At 42.9% G+C, this 14,690-nt stretch overlaps 1 protein-coding gene and 2 pseudogenes across 1 annotated transcript; 1 reads left to right on the top strand and 2 right to left on the bottom strand.

Annotated features, from left to right (window-relative positions):
* Window positions 1–3,877, bottom strand: part of LOC129858611 (protein MMS22-like) — a 37,257-nt pseudogene extending 33,380 nt beyond the window's left edge.
* Window positions 3,878–4,973: 1,096 nt separating this feature from the next.
* On the bottom strand, window positions 4,974–6,005 carry LOC129856709 (leukotriene B4 receptor 1-like). Its single transcript, XM_055924440.1, has one exon. It carries the CDS (start codon window positions 6,003–6,005, stop codon window positions 5,100–5,102), a length of 906 nt encoding a protein of 301 aa, XP_055780415.1. The 3' UTR covers window positions 4,974–5,099.
* Window positions 6,006–8,335: 2,330 nt separating this feature from the next.
* LOC129858610 (PC3-like endoprotease variant B) overlaps window positions 8,336–14,690 on the top strand; it is a 148,677-nt pseudogene continuing 142,322 nt past the window's right edge.

Raw genomic sequence — 14,690 nt, 5'->3', positions numbered from 1 at the left:
ATATGAAAGTCCCACCTACTTCCTGGATCATGTCTCACGCTGTTATTGAATGGCTTTCAAGATTATATTGTCAAATTCATGAAAACACAGTCATTTAAGATATGTTAAATATATTAGTATTCGTGAATTAATTGACTTCTACCTGATGCCTTTCATGAAGATTTCTGATTGACTGAGTAAATTAATCCACAAATACAAATATCATTTTACATATCTTAAATGACCGCTTTTTTGTTAATTTGATTATACACTGCTCAAAAAAATAAAGGGAACACTTAAACAACACAATGTAACTCCAAGTCAATCACACTTCTGTGAAATCAAACTGTCCACTTAGGAAGCAACACTGATTGACAATAAATTTCACATGCTGTTGTGCAAATGGAATAGACTAAAGGTGGAAATTATAGGCAATTAGCAAGACACCCCCATTAAAGGAGTGATTCTGCAGGTGGTGACCACAGACCACTTCTCAGTTCCTATGTTTCCTGGCTGATGTTTTGGTTACTTTTGAATGCTGGCGGTGCTCTCACTCTAGTGGTAGCATGAGACGGAGTCTACAACCCACACAAGTGGCTCAGGTAGTGCAGCTCTTCCAGGATGGCACATCAATGCGAGCTGTGGCAAGAAGGTTTGCTGTGTCTGTCAGCGTAGTGTCCAGAGCATGGAGGCGCTACCAGGAGACAGGCCAGTACATCAGGAGACGTGGAGAAGGCCGTAGGAGGGCAACAACCCAGCAGCAGGATCGCTACCTCCGCCTTTGAGCAGGAGGAGCACTGCCAGAGCCCTGCAAAATTACCTCCAGCAGGCCACAAATGGAACTGAGAAGTGGTCTGTGGTCACCACCTGCAGAATCACTCCTTTGTTCAGGGTGTCTTGCTAATTGCCTATAATTTCCACCTTTTGTCTATTCCATTTGCACAACAGCATGTGAAATTTATTTTCAATCAGTGTTGCTTCCTAAGTGGACAGTTTGATTTCACAGAAGTGTGATTGACTTGGAGTTACATTGTGTTGTTTAAGTGTTCCCTTTATTTTTTTGAGCAGTGTGTATACTTGAAGGCCATTCATGAACACTGTGGGACATGATCCATGAAGTAGACGGGACTTTCATACTGTATTTACCATGAGGAGTGGTGTTTTGTCATGTGTCATGGCAAATGCCTAATGTAATGTCTCTGTACTCTTAAACAGTAGATTATACACTGAACAAAGGAGTACTGAGGATTATTTCTGTCAGTAATACTTTTCTTAAATTGACTGATTTCCTTATATGAACTGGTACTCAGTAAAATCTTTGAAATTGTTGCATGTTGTGTTTATATTTTTGTTCAGTTTAATATTAGCCTGCTAAGATATGCCTTAGCTGTGTGCTCATAGAGACATTACCGTTTCAGGGAGCCCCTGCCAATATAACTGTCAGATGACAGTGGCCAGGTGTCTTCCCGACCCGGGTCAGATGCACAGGAGAAACAGGGTGGAAGGGATGGTGTCAGCTCACACTGGCTTTCCCCTGCGAAGGGTGACACCAGCGTCCTCTTCCACTGTGTTCACTTTAGAGTAGTGACATTAAAGACACAATCTGTCATTTCAACAGTCTGGCCATGGCACTTTGGTTGGGAAGTTGAGGGATGGGGCTGGGGGAAGTGTCAAATTCATAGTTAGGCTAACTTGGCTAACTTACATGTACGCTTATATGACATCTGGGGCCCCCATTTATTTTGTTAGTCAATCTCACTCAGATATCATATTAAAAACAGCAAACATTTCTCTCCACCCTATGGCAAAATGTGTAGAATTGCAGAGACTACTGTAAAATTTCAAAAACATATATGCCCCATCGCAAAATGTGTAGAATAGCACGAAATTAACTAAAACGTAAAAAACAAAAACAGGGGGATGCTATTTGTTTTGCTCGCAATGTGCTGTGGTGTGGTGAGGTCGGGGTTATACACACGTGGATACGCGCACCCGATAGCAACTGCGGTCCCTCATTATAAGTTCAGGTTATCCTGGCTCCCACCTCCGACAAAGTTGACCATCCCTGGTATAGTTGATGAAATGCATTATATTTGTATGTCATTTGTAGCCTGTAGGAAAGTAACGTCCTATGCCCTTCCCCGACAGTCGGTCTCTTGGTGTCCCCGTCTCATTAAAAACAGTGCAACAGTGAAGTAAAATTGGACACAGGCTAACCCTAATTTCCATATGCAGATCTGTCTCTGCAAAACGGTATCTCGCCATCTCACCATGCTTGCATTCAAATGCATATTCACATATTTTTCCAAAATCATTTTCGACAGGAGCAGAATGTTGTCGTTTACTGGAGTAGTATGTGCCGGGATTTAATTTGCTTTCATTTGCATACATGCTCGAGAACTAGGGAATCTATAGGCTAGATAAGTCCACATACAACCGCATGTTTATACCACTGGGGAATTTTTATGAATATCCCCCTACACACCACAGATAGAGACAATAAAGAGGACCGAGAGACATTGAATTGGATTCGTTTGCTTTGTGAGGCAATGTATATGTTTTTCATAACATCAAGAGATCCAGACCCAAAGCAAGCACTCGGAGTCGTCTTGGATGTAAAGGTAGGTTCCATCATTTCTGCTAACCTTTCTTTGGAGAGAGGGGAGCGCAATTGTGTATATGAATAAATCTCCTTCCTACAAGCGAGTGTGTAACTTAAGTCTTTCCAAATGGTCCATTGTGCTGTGAGATGTTCAATTGTGAGATCAATTCTGTCGTTTTATTCGGGGGCGTTTCTAGCTTTTTGGGGTACCTAAAAGCAAGACTTTTCCCGGAAAAACATTTGGCAGCATAAGGAACATTTTACAGTTTTAAAGTAAATGTATGCAATTCGACCTCTTTTTTCCCCATGGGACAGAGAGAAAATGTTGCAGTTTTAAAACTAATTTCCTGCAATTCTACACATTTCTTCCATGGGGTTGAGATAATTTATTTAGGTTTTTAAGCTAATTTCTTGCAGTTCAACACGTTTTGCCATGGGATGGAGAAAACATGTTGCCATTTTAAAGCTAATTTCCTGCAGTTCTACACATTTTGCCATGGGATGGAGAAAACATGTTGCCATTTTAAAGCTAATTTCCTGCAGTTTTGACATATTTTGCCTTGACTTATGCCATGTTCAAATGATATCTGAGTGAGAGTAACTAACAAAATCAATGGGGGGCCTCCTCGAGGTCAGGGCCCCTGGGCACATGCGTGCCTTGCGTGCCCAGACAGTAATTCTGTCATGATTGGCTTTACCGAACCCTCATTGGTTCAAATGGTGTCAGAATTTTTTTTATCAAGTATTCTTTTGAACTTAACAACATGAATTGGGGTATTTTGAGGTACTATATAGGTAGAGAACAACATTTTGACAAAAATGCAGATAGAACCTTATACAGTAGTCCCAAACTCTCGAAGAGAAAATGCATGTTGATGGGGAAATTAGTTGGGGCAACTGATGAGAGGGTATCCTGAGTGGAGGAAGCTAAGCTGTTAGCAGCACACTGTCCCCAGTTACAGCGCTGTAACAGGGCTCAGCATGCTGCTAACAGCTTAGCTTCCTCCACTGTCCGACTGCCCTATGCTGGGCTCAAACCAATTATCCTGTTTCACAACACACGTGACCGCCGATTGAGCCATACAAAAGGGACCCCTTGCATGGCTCCATCGGCGACATTTCAAGATAGCTGTGGAGGGAGCTTACGGTACGTTCTTAACTCCGTTACACTCACCCCTTCTAAACGCGCTAGACAGCGAGCAACCCCGACCGTTGAGCTGAGGCCAACTGTCGATCCGGGTCACGTCACCACCGTAACGGGGCACAGCGTGCCGCTAAAAGCATAGCTACCGCCATTGTCCGACTGCCCCCATACTGGGCTCGGGGGATCCACAGATACAGTTTGTCATGCTCAAGGAATGAGCGCCATTGTTTTTTTTTTTTACGTCTACAGTAACAAGTCTGATGTCTACAGTAACAAGTCTGATGTCTACAGTAACACGTCTGATGTCTACAGTAACACGTCGGATGTCTACAGTAACAAGTCGGATGTCTACAGTAACAAGTCTGATGTCTACAGTAACAAGTCTGATGTCTACAGTAACAAGTCGGATGTCTACAGTAACAAGTCTGGTCTACAAGTTAACACCCTGGCAGCGCTGTGTGACCTATAGCCTGACCTCTGGAAATCATGTCCAATTCTACCACGAACTCTCTTCTTTTTTAAACGTTCTTTACAAAAAGAGCCATACAGTTAGTACCTCATATTGATTTAGCATAATGAGCTACATTCTCTTTCATTGGGTCTCCAAAGAATATCTCCTCATTGTGCTGAGCATAGTGGTAGTCACTTTTATCTCTGGTAAGGCCCTGTGGACTCTGCTTGATCAATTAACCTGGAAATGTATCATGTTTAAGGGAAACAGTAGCTGTTTTTTGGAAATAAAGAACGTTTTCACTTGTTAATGAACTGATATCCTCCTGTAATCAGCATGGGAGATGTGGACGAAAATGCATGTTGATGGAGAAATTAGTTGGGGCAACTGATGAGTGCGTCCTAATATAACCCTGTTTGTTTGCGTGACACATGTTACACAGGCTATCAAAATAACCTCATGCTATAGTTAGAACTGTGTGGGTGTGACTGTGAATCCCAATATCCACAGTCGTTATGTGATCAACATAAGCATAAAAGAGAAAATTCACCCACCATAATATTGGCTTACTCCTCACCTTACCAGACAGTTATGTCAAACGGATGTGTAACAACACCCTACCAAATACACTCTCTTCTACTTTTATTGGAAAAGGAAGTGTTTGCAATGGAAGTCTGGTTTAAATATCATGCTCAAATCCTCTCAAAAATATTTTTGGTCATGAGAGCAATATTACTTTATTTAAACATCATTATAAGATTTACAATAAACATAAACAATGCATACAGGTCCTTTGTTTTTTGGGGTGGTTATTATAAGTTAGGACAGTTGTGCTAATCTAAATACGGTATTTATATGTCATATTTGCCTGTATCAAACGGAATATTTCAATAGTTGAAATGACCAATGAGTGACTTGAAATCTTACAGATTGTGACTACTCGTGGTCACCACCTGACTGTCACTGCTCTGTGCTCTCTGGGTGTTTCTGGAGGCAAAGGCATAGAGGAATGGATCCAAGCTGCTGTTGATGAAGACCAGAGATCCAGCAATCCTCCAATTGCCCTCCCAGAACACTCTCAGAGCCTTATTCTTTGCCAAGATGGCCGTCACTCCCAGCACATTCATGACATGGTGAGGAGTCCATAGAACGATGAAGGTCCCAACGATAAGGCTCACTAATCTGGTCGTCCTGGTGCTCCTGAAGAAAGCTGTTTGGTTCACCCTTCGCTGGAGGCGGATATAGGCTGTGGACATGATGAAGAAAGGAACTACAAATGCCAGGAGAGTCTGCAGGAGCAACACAGCCACCAGCTCAGCGTCTGATGCAAAATCGTACTGGCACCGGACCCATCCACTATCATCCTTCACATCCCGCACCGTCACCCCATAAGGAATGGACAGGACCCCAGCTACCCCCCACAGGACAACCAGTAGCACCCTCTCCTTTGCCACTCCCGGTCTGGCCCAGCTGTGAGAATGCACTACCTGGAGGTAACGCTGGATGCTCAGAAGTGTGACAGTCAGCAGACCGGTACAGATACTGCAGTAGAAAAAGTACATGTTGAGCTGACAGAGCACTAGACCCAGGCTCCAGGTGAAGAATAGGTTGTAGATACGCAAAGGTAGGGTAAGGATGCAGAGTAGGTCCGACGCAGCCAAGTTCAACATCAGTCTCCTGCTCAAGCTGGATAGATCATGGTTCCGACGGAGGATGACTATAACTGCAATGTTACCAGGAATACCGAGCAGGCAGTACAGAGACAAGGCCACGCCAGGAGCCAGACCCCAGAAGGAGGCATTAGAGGTGAAGGAGTTAAGTTGTTCCATTTCTTGCAGTAAGGCAAGCTGACCGGTCGACAGGCTCTCAGTAAAGTGAAACCCAGATATGTCATATGGTGTAGCAACCTAGTACTATTTCTGAATGTTCGCTCTTTGTAATTGCAGAAGCTTGCTGATCATGTTACAAGGAAAATAAGGAACAAATGGCACTCCTTAGAGGTTTACGGAACTCAACATTTTACTATGAAATGCATCATTATTTTAAGGAATGCGTGGGCAACCCTTCCATGGATTGAAGAACTGAATGTGTCACTTTCAGTATTAATCAAACCACAGTTCCATGGGTTAAGGTTCTCCAACCCTATTTACCATTAAGTATGTAGGATTCAGTGTTTTTAAACTGTTCGGAAACGGTACAAAAATGCACATGTTTTGTTAATGCATAGGTTCCATGCTAGTATTTTCAGAGCAATAAACAATGTAAGACTTCTCCCCCATTTACCATGTTTTAAACGTCATGACCCATCATCTCAAAATAATTGTATACTAAGTCATTGAGGAACACAATCCATTTAAGAGATAATTTAGGAAATAAATTGTAAACATGCTAAACAGGAGATCTACAGATATGTCGTTTTTTTCCCAAGGAATGAGTAGCATTGTTTTTTTTAATGTATTTTAATTGTACTGAGTACAGTAACAAGTCTGGTCTACAAGTTAACACCCTGGCAGTGTTGCGTGACCTATGGCCTGACCTCTGGAAATCATGTTCAATTCTACCACAAACTCGCTTTAAAAACTCTTTTAAAAAATGAGTCCCATATAGTTAGTGCCTCATAATGACTTTGCATAATGAGCTACATTCTCCTTCTTCATTGGGTCTCCTCCAAAATAGATCTCCTCATTGTGCTGAGCATAGTGGTAGTCACTTTTATCTCTGGTAAAGCCCTGTGGTCTCTGCTTGATCAATTAAACTCCTGAAAGGCCTCTCCCCTGGCCCTTTCATCCTTCCGCATGGGAGGAATAGAAAGTTATCAGTCTTTCCAAGCTGATATGCAGGACGGAAATAAGTAGTTTGTCTGTAAAAATGTACAGGTGCTTTATCAGCGTCACAGTAGGCCCCCGGGCCGCCTCTGCATTCAGTTTGCTGCTGCCTGTACGCCATTCGCTCCACGATTCATCTGGCCCCTTGTTCAGCCTGCCTTTGCCTGGGGCCTGCTTACATAGGGGGGCGTACTGTACAGTCCTGCCCTGCAGACCCGGCTCCACACAGGGATTGACTAGGGCTAAGTCCCCTGGCGATGTTATTGATTTCAGCAAGGGTATTCTTACTGTAGATTTGGCCTGAGTGATGGTGTAGATTTGAACCACGATGATCCTATTGATGGGGTAGTTTGGGGAGCAGTGTGGGTAGCCGTTTTCAAATGGCTGACGGTTGAGTGTTTTGAAGGGAGGTGATGTGAAAGAGGACGTGAAGGAGAAAGAGCATAACCCGAGCGATGTGTTCATCATTACTCAGTGAATATAGAGGGATATATTGAAACGGCAGCGATAAAAAACAAACATGAAAAAAATATATATAGTCTAAGTAAGCTACTCTTTAAGGAAATGTAAAGCTAAATTATTAATTTAGGTAACAATTTTTTTTCTACGATTTTTTGTTGATGTGAGGCAGCAACAGTTCAGACTCAGTCAGAGGTTCAGATTCATTCAGGTGCAAAAATATACATATATACAGTATTTACCGTGCAGGTGATGAAGAAGGCTGGATCCCGTATATAAAAAACAATCACCTTTCTTGGCCAATAGCAAAATGACCTCAAACACAGGGCAAAATGCCCATAAACACACATCTGAATTGTATATGGCAGAGCTAAACTCAGCAAAAAAATAAACGTCTTCTCACTGTCAACTGCGTTTATTTTCAGCAAACTTAACACGTGTAAATATTTGTATGAACATAACAAGATTCAACAAATGAGACATAAACTGAACAAGTTCCACAGACATGTGACTAACAGAAATGGAATAATGTGTCCCTGAACAAAGGGGGGGTCAAAATCAAAAGTAACAGTCGGTATCTGGTGTGGCCACCAGCTGCTTTACGTACTGCAGTGGATCTCCTCCTCATGGACTGCACCAGATTTGCCAGTTCTTGCTGTGAGATGTTACCCCACTCTTCCACCAAGGCACTTGCAAGTTCCCGGACATTTCTTGGGGGAATGGCCCTAGGCCTCACCCTCAGATCCAACAGGTCCCAGACGTGCTCAATGGGATTGAGATCCGGGCTCTTCGCTGGCATTCCTGTCTTGCAGGAAATTACGCACAGAACGAGCAGTATGGCTGGTGGCATTGTCATGCTGGAGGGTCATGTCAGAATGAACCTGCTGGAAGGGTACCACATGAGGGAGGAGGATGTCTTCCCTGTAACGCACAGCGTTGAGATTGCCTGCAATAACAACAAGCTCAGTCCTGTGATGCTGTGACACACCACCCCAGACCATGACGGACTCTACACCTCCAAATCGATCCTACTCCAGAGTACAGGCCTCAGTGTTATGCTCATTCCTTCGACGATAAACGCGAATCTGACCATCACCCCTGGTGAGACAAAACCGCGACTTGTCAGTGAAGAGCACTTTTTGCCAGGCCTGTCTGGTCCAGCGACGGTGGGTTTGTGCCCATAAGCAACGTTGTTGCTGGTGATGTCTGGTGAGGACCTGCCTTACAACAGGCCTACAAGCCCTCAGCCCAGCCTCTCTCAGCCTATTGTGGACAGTCTGAGCACTGATGGAGGGATTGTGCGTTCCTGGTGTAACTCGGGCAGTTGTTATTGCCGTCCTGTACCTTCCCGCGGGTGTGATGTTCGGATGATCCGATCCTGTTTATAACAGCATGTTACCTGACAAGCAGCTCTCCCAAAATGAGGAGAATGAGAATCCTAAAAGGACCTATCTAACCTGGCATAAACCGTTCATGCCTTTTCAAGTAAATTCTCAATGAACAGGGATAGGCCTAATAGACTTTAATGGCAATTTGATTGCACAATTCACATTACTCTGGCCAAAAGTAAACCTGTTAATGAAAACAACAGCATCATTAAACATGAGTTATCATTAATCAAACAATCATCCCGTTTGTGTGGGGAGAAATAGAGGGACATGTGTGATATGGCTTGACTTGGATGTTTGCCACAAATGCTAAAAAGTTAACATTTGGAAACAGTGGCCAGGTAAACAAAAGCATTGCATGCTTGGATTTCTGTTTTACAGATGTAGAATCTTAATTTCAGCCAGTTTTCAACAACAGGAAAACAATCCTGCAGCAACAGGAAATGTGAATTATCATGTGAATTATAATTAATGGACATTTTTTTGTAGGATTTTGTAGGGGGCAGATCTGACATTTTTATGTGGAAATGACTTACTTTAGAAGCCTTTTTAAACATTGAATACTCTACAAGTATGCAGTTACTGCTGTGCAGGTAAATACAATTCTCAGCAACAAAATAATGATCAAATTAAGATCCCACATCTGTACCTTGTCCATAGACTGCTTACAGTGTAAGGAAACCAATATGTAATTTTGTAACTTGGAACTATCGTTTCCTCAAAAAATGTAACAGCTGTTTTGCTGTCTGTATATCATAGTCAGTCCTTCATAGAAACACTACATGACCAAAAGTATGTGGACACCTGCTCGTAGAACATCTCATTACAAAATCATACATTGCCAGAAGGCAACAAAGGGGCAATGCCCGCTTTTCACACACTCTGAAAGCGTGTGTGATGCAGTGGTTCCCCTATTTATTTATTTCATGCTAGAAAGTGATTGTTGAATTTCAATACATGGTTGGTCATGTCCTTTTTTAAAGGCTTTCCACTAGATGTTAGAACATTGCTGCAGGGACTTGCTTCCATTTAGCCAAAGGAGCATTAGTGAGGTCGGGAACTGATGTTTGGGCGATTAGGCTTGGCTCGCAGTCGGCGTTCAAATTCATCCCGAAGGTGTTCGGTGGGGTTTAGGTCAGGGCTCTCGACAAACCATTTCTGTATGGACCTTGTTTTGTGCACGGGGGCATTGTCATGCTGAAACAGGAAAGGGCCTTTCCCAAACTGTTGTCACGACGTCGGAAGCACAGAATGTCATTGTATGCTGTAGCGTTTAGATTTCCCTTTTCTGGAACTAAGGGGTCTAGCCCGAACCATGAAAAAAAGCCCCATACCATTATTTGTCCTCCACCAAACTTTACAGTTGGCACCACACTATGCATTGGGGCAGGTAGCGTTCTCTTGGATCCTCCAAACCCAGATTTGTCCGTCGAACTGCCAGATGGTGAAGCGTGATTCATCACTCCAGAGAAGGCATTTCCACTGCTCCAGAGTCCAATGGAGACGAGCTTTACACCACTCCAGCTGATGCTTGGCATTGCGCATGGTGATCTTAGGCTTGTGTGCGGCTGCTCGGCCATTGAAGCCCATTTCATGAAGCTCCTAACGAACAGTTATTGTGGTGACGTTGCTTCCAGAGGCAGTTTGGAACTCGGTAGTGTGTGTTGCAACCAAGGACAGAAAATTTTTACGCACTTCAGCAATCGGTGGTCCCGTTCTGTGAGCTTGTGTTGCCTACCACTTTGTAGCTGAACCGTTTGGGCTCCTAGACGTTTCCACTTCACAATAACGGCACTTATATTTGAACGGGGCAGCTCTAGCAGGGCAGAAATGTGACGAACTGACTTGTTGGAAAGGTGGCATCCTATGACGGAGCCACGTTGAAAGTCACTGAGCTCTTCAGTAAGGCCATTCTACTTCAGTAAGGCCAATGGTTGTCTATGGAGATTGCATGGCTGTGTGCTTGATTTTATACACCTGTCAGCCACAGCTGGGGCTGAAATAGCCTGGGAAATCCTTATGGCTTCTCTGCAGTTGATAAATCTAAAGTCTCCTATACATCCTTTAAAGGCCTAGTGCAGTTAAAAAACGTGATTTACCTGTGTTTTATATATATTTCCACACTATGAAGCTGGAATTAATGGTGTGAAATTGTGAAAATTATTAAAATGCCCTTCTAGTAAGAGCTGTTTGAAAAGACCATCTGAAATTTCAACCTGTTTTGGTGGGATGGAGTTTTGGCCTGTCTGGTGACAAATTAGTAAATAGACCGATAACAAAGAGAGTTCTTAGTTAACCTCTCTGCCAATAAAAGACCATTTTCAGTTTTCCCTTCCCCACTCAGACCACTCCCAGACAGTCCTAGTGAAATTCTTGCTTGAGAAATTTCTCTTTGCTAAAAAGCTATTTTTGTTTCTTTTTGATCATTTTAATTGAAAACAGTCACAGGAAGGTACTTAATTGTTACCCAGAAAGAATTTCATATTGAAATAAAAATGGCTCCATTGGAACTTTAAGGCTCGGGGCAAACAGGTATGAGTAGGTTATGGCAGTAACTCAATGTAATAACATGAGCCCCACACAATGGTGGCGCAAATAAAACAGGATAGATAGAGGGATGGCATAAAAAGGCAGATAAAGAGATGGTTTTGCACGAGGATGAAAGTCCACAGAAGGAGAGTGCTGTGTTTCTGCATTCGATACATTCACATTAAGGCCAAGAGATTAAATGTGTGGGAAGAGTGTGTGTGAAAGTGTGTGTTTTCATGCTCTGGGCTCTTATGCCAGAGTTCTAACCCAGTGCAGCATACGGGGAGAGACCAGTGAAGGATCAGACTCGGACACTTTCTGCTGCTGCAGGTGGGTGGTATTTATACGGTACGCTATAGGCTACATCCACTTTGCATGTGAATTTGATACAGTGGCTCACATGGGGAGTATTAGGGTCTATGTTGAAGGTTTGCTATTATTAAATGTTCCAGTATAATGTTATAGGCCTAGGGAGAGGTTGCTGGATCCTGTTACTAACTGTGCTCTAGCATTGTTACAAAGCCATAGTCATTGTCATATGATATGACAACTTGTGGTCTATGGTACTGAAGGGGAGCTAACATCTACACTATATGCTCGTGCTTGAATTAGATTGGGTTGTTTCAGTACATTTACAGCAATAATTTGGCTAGTGGATTATTTCAATCTACATTATTATGTCTTATAACAACACTTATGTGTTAGGTCTCTCTATGCATAAAATGTTTAACTGTCTCAAATGGGCTGTTCTTTAGTCCGAGATGATTATAAGACATTATAAAGGGGTCTTGCTCATGGGAAGTCTTACAATGCATTATAATGTTATTCTCGGTACTGTCTGTCTATTTCTGTGTCTGTAGCTGGATGGCCCTCAGGCCTGCATTTCCCCAGTCACACACTCTGAAAGCGGGCATTATCATGCAGTGGTTCCCCTATTTATCTATTTCATGATGCTTGAAAGTGATTGTTGAATTTCGATACATAATTGATCATGTAATGTGTTATTGACCTAGACATTTTCCTGTCAAACTTTACCTACTGTTGTACCCTTTAACCTTTTGATTTTGTTACAACATTTTGTTATTCTTTGGCTATGCAGTTTCATAGCTATTTAAAATGTTAATGCACGGTGCTGGTTAACAAACCATAATGAAGTGTAACTTGTAAACACTATTGATTTGTAATTGAGGATTTAGAAATTTAAGCTAAAATGCTGTTGTTGCTCTCTCACAGTTACTAGCCTCAGGCTTTAACTTGGCATGAGTTAAACCATATTTCTGTGTATCAGGGCCTTGAAGGACAGGGCGGTGGTTGTGCTGCTGACTGTATGCTGCCTGCTGCAGTGGCCTCTAGCGACCACTGGGGGGCAGCCCGGCACCAAGCCCCACTTCTTCTATGCTGTGATGATGGACAGAGGCGCCACAGATGCACGAGCCCTGGCCGAGCAGCACGGACTACAGTTCATATCACAGGTCAGTGCATATTTAAAACCTGCCTTTATTACTTCATCTTATGGACCCGCAATTTTCATTCTTTAAATCAGTTTACTGAGGGGCTTTTTGTCGGGAGATGTATGAAAGTGCTGACTTCCATTTCCATTTGAGGCTATCTGACTTTCATCAAATTACAGCGGGCTTTCTGAATATTTCATATCTGATCAAAGACCCCCTCTCACCCACCCACACACACACGCACACACACTCACTTTCACTCTTACCTATCGTCACTGGCAAACCTTGGAATCCTATACTAAAATTTGATATAAGAAATCCAGTTGTCTTTAGAAATGATTAGGCCTATTGGCTTCCATTTGATCTATTGTCTTCTCATCTGTCCATCTGTCTGTATGACTGATTCGTACCATATCAGTACCGTCTTTTGTAAAGCGTCTAGGCCTATTCAGGGTGTTTGTGTAGCTGATGTAATCAATGTTTAGGGGACGTGAGTTAGAGTCAAGGTTTGTAATTGTGTGGCTTAGTAGATTCTGTATGTCAATGCGCCAAGATATTCAGTTTGAGGTAGTTTGAGGTACAGTGTTAGTGTTATGCAGTATATTGTGTTTCCCAGTTCCTGTTTTGCCTGGTCAAACTATTGAAGGAGAGGGTGAGCGAGTATGAGGTTATTGATAAGTGTCCTTTGCCCTGGTGGTCGACTACCTAATGTTCACCCTGAGGACGTAAGCACATCTCAGCCTCGGCTCTGCCCGCTGCTGCCTGGACCAGGGTTGAACATTTCGGGGTGGAAACTTTCCGTGGGAATTAACGGGAATATATGGGAATTAACGGAAATATATGCAAATGAATATTAATACCATTTAAATGTAGAGTTTTTTTGCATTGGATATCTTTACCATATCATATGGAGACAGAACCATAAACCTTTTACCTTATCATAAGTAGACATAATTGAAAATTATTAAATCCTTCCAATAGAAATAAAAAAACAATTTAGTTACGAATTTAACTTTAATTAAATGAGTTGACTCTTCACATGGGATGATTTCACTGAACAACAAAAGAAGGGAAATATTGAATGATCCCCAATGATCCATCGCATCTCCCAAAAACATTTTCAACAAATATCTGTAAAATGATAGTCTATAAACTAAAGATTTGGTTGTCTTCCTCTCAGGCTTCCAAGTCTTCTCAATGTCCACCTCTTGAACATCAGACTCTGAGGCCTCATCTTCACTGTCACTTTCCAACCTTGTTGAGGATGGCTCATTGTCAGGCTCAAAACGCCTCAAATTTGCCCGGATGGCCACCAGTGTTTCAACCCTTGTATTGGTCAGCCTGTTACGTGCCTTGGTGTGTGTGTTCCCAAACAAGGACCAGTTGCGCTCTGAGGCTGATGTTGGTGGGATTTGGAGGATGATGGAGGCAACAGGGGAAAGAGCCTCAGATCCACAAACTTCCTTCCACCAGGTGGCTGATGTTATGTTATATTATATCTCCATCCCAAAGCCCTTGCTTGGAAGTGTACTTCGCCAGACTGCCAAGAATCTTGCCCTCATCCAGGCCAAGGTGGCGAGACACGGTAGTGATGACACCATAGGCCTTGTTGATCTCTGCACCAGACAGGATGCTCTTGCCAGCATACTTGGGGTTCAACATGTACGCTGCGGCGTGTATGGGCATCAGGCAGAAGTTACGCTTTTTGATGTATTTCAGAACTGCAGTTTCCTCTGCTTGGAGCAGCAGTAAAGTGGGCAGGACAGTACGGATTTCTTCTCTTACATCTGCAGCAGAGTCTGAACATCAGACAGGATGGCATTGTCTCCCTCAATCCGTGCAATGGCTACTGCTATAGGTTT

The sequence above is a fragment of the Salvelinus fontinalis genome, chromosome 6 (genome assembly GCF_029448725.1).
Source record: "Salvelinus fontinalis isolate EN_2023a chromosome 6, ASM2944872v1, whole genome shotgun sequence".
In the NCBI taxonomy this organism is placed as follows: Eukaryota; Metazoa; Chordata; class Actinopteri; order Salmoniformes; family Salmonidae; genus Salvelinus; species Salvelinus fontinalis.
The sequence above is the reverse complement of the archived record's forward strand: the minus strand, read 5'-3'. Positions and strand labels throughout refer to the sequence as shown.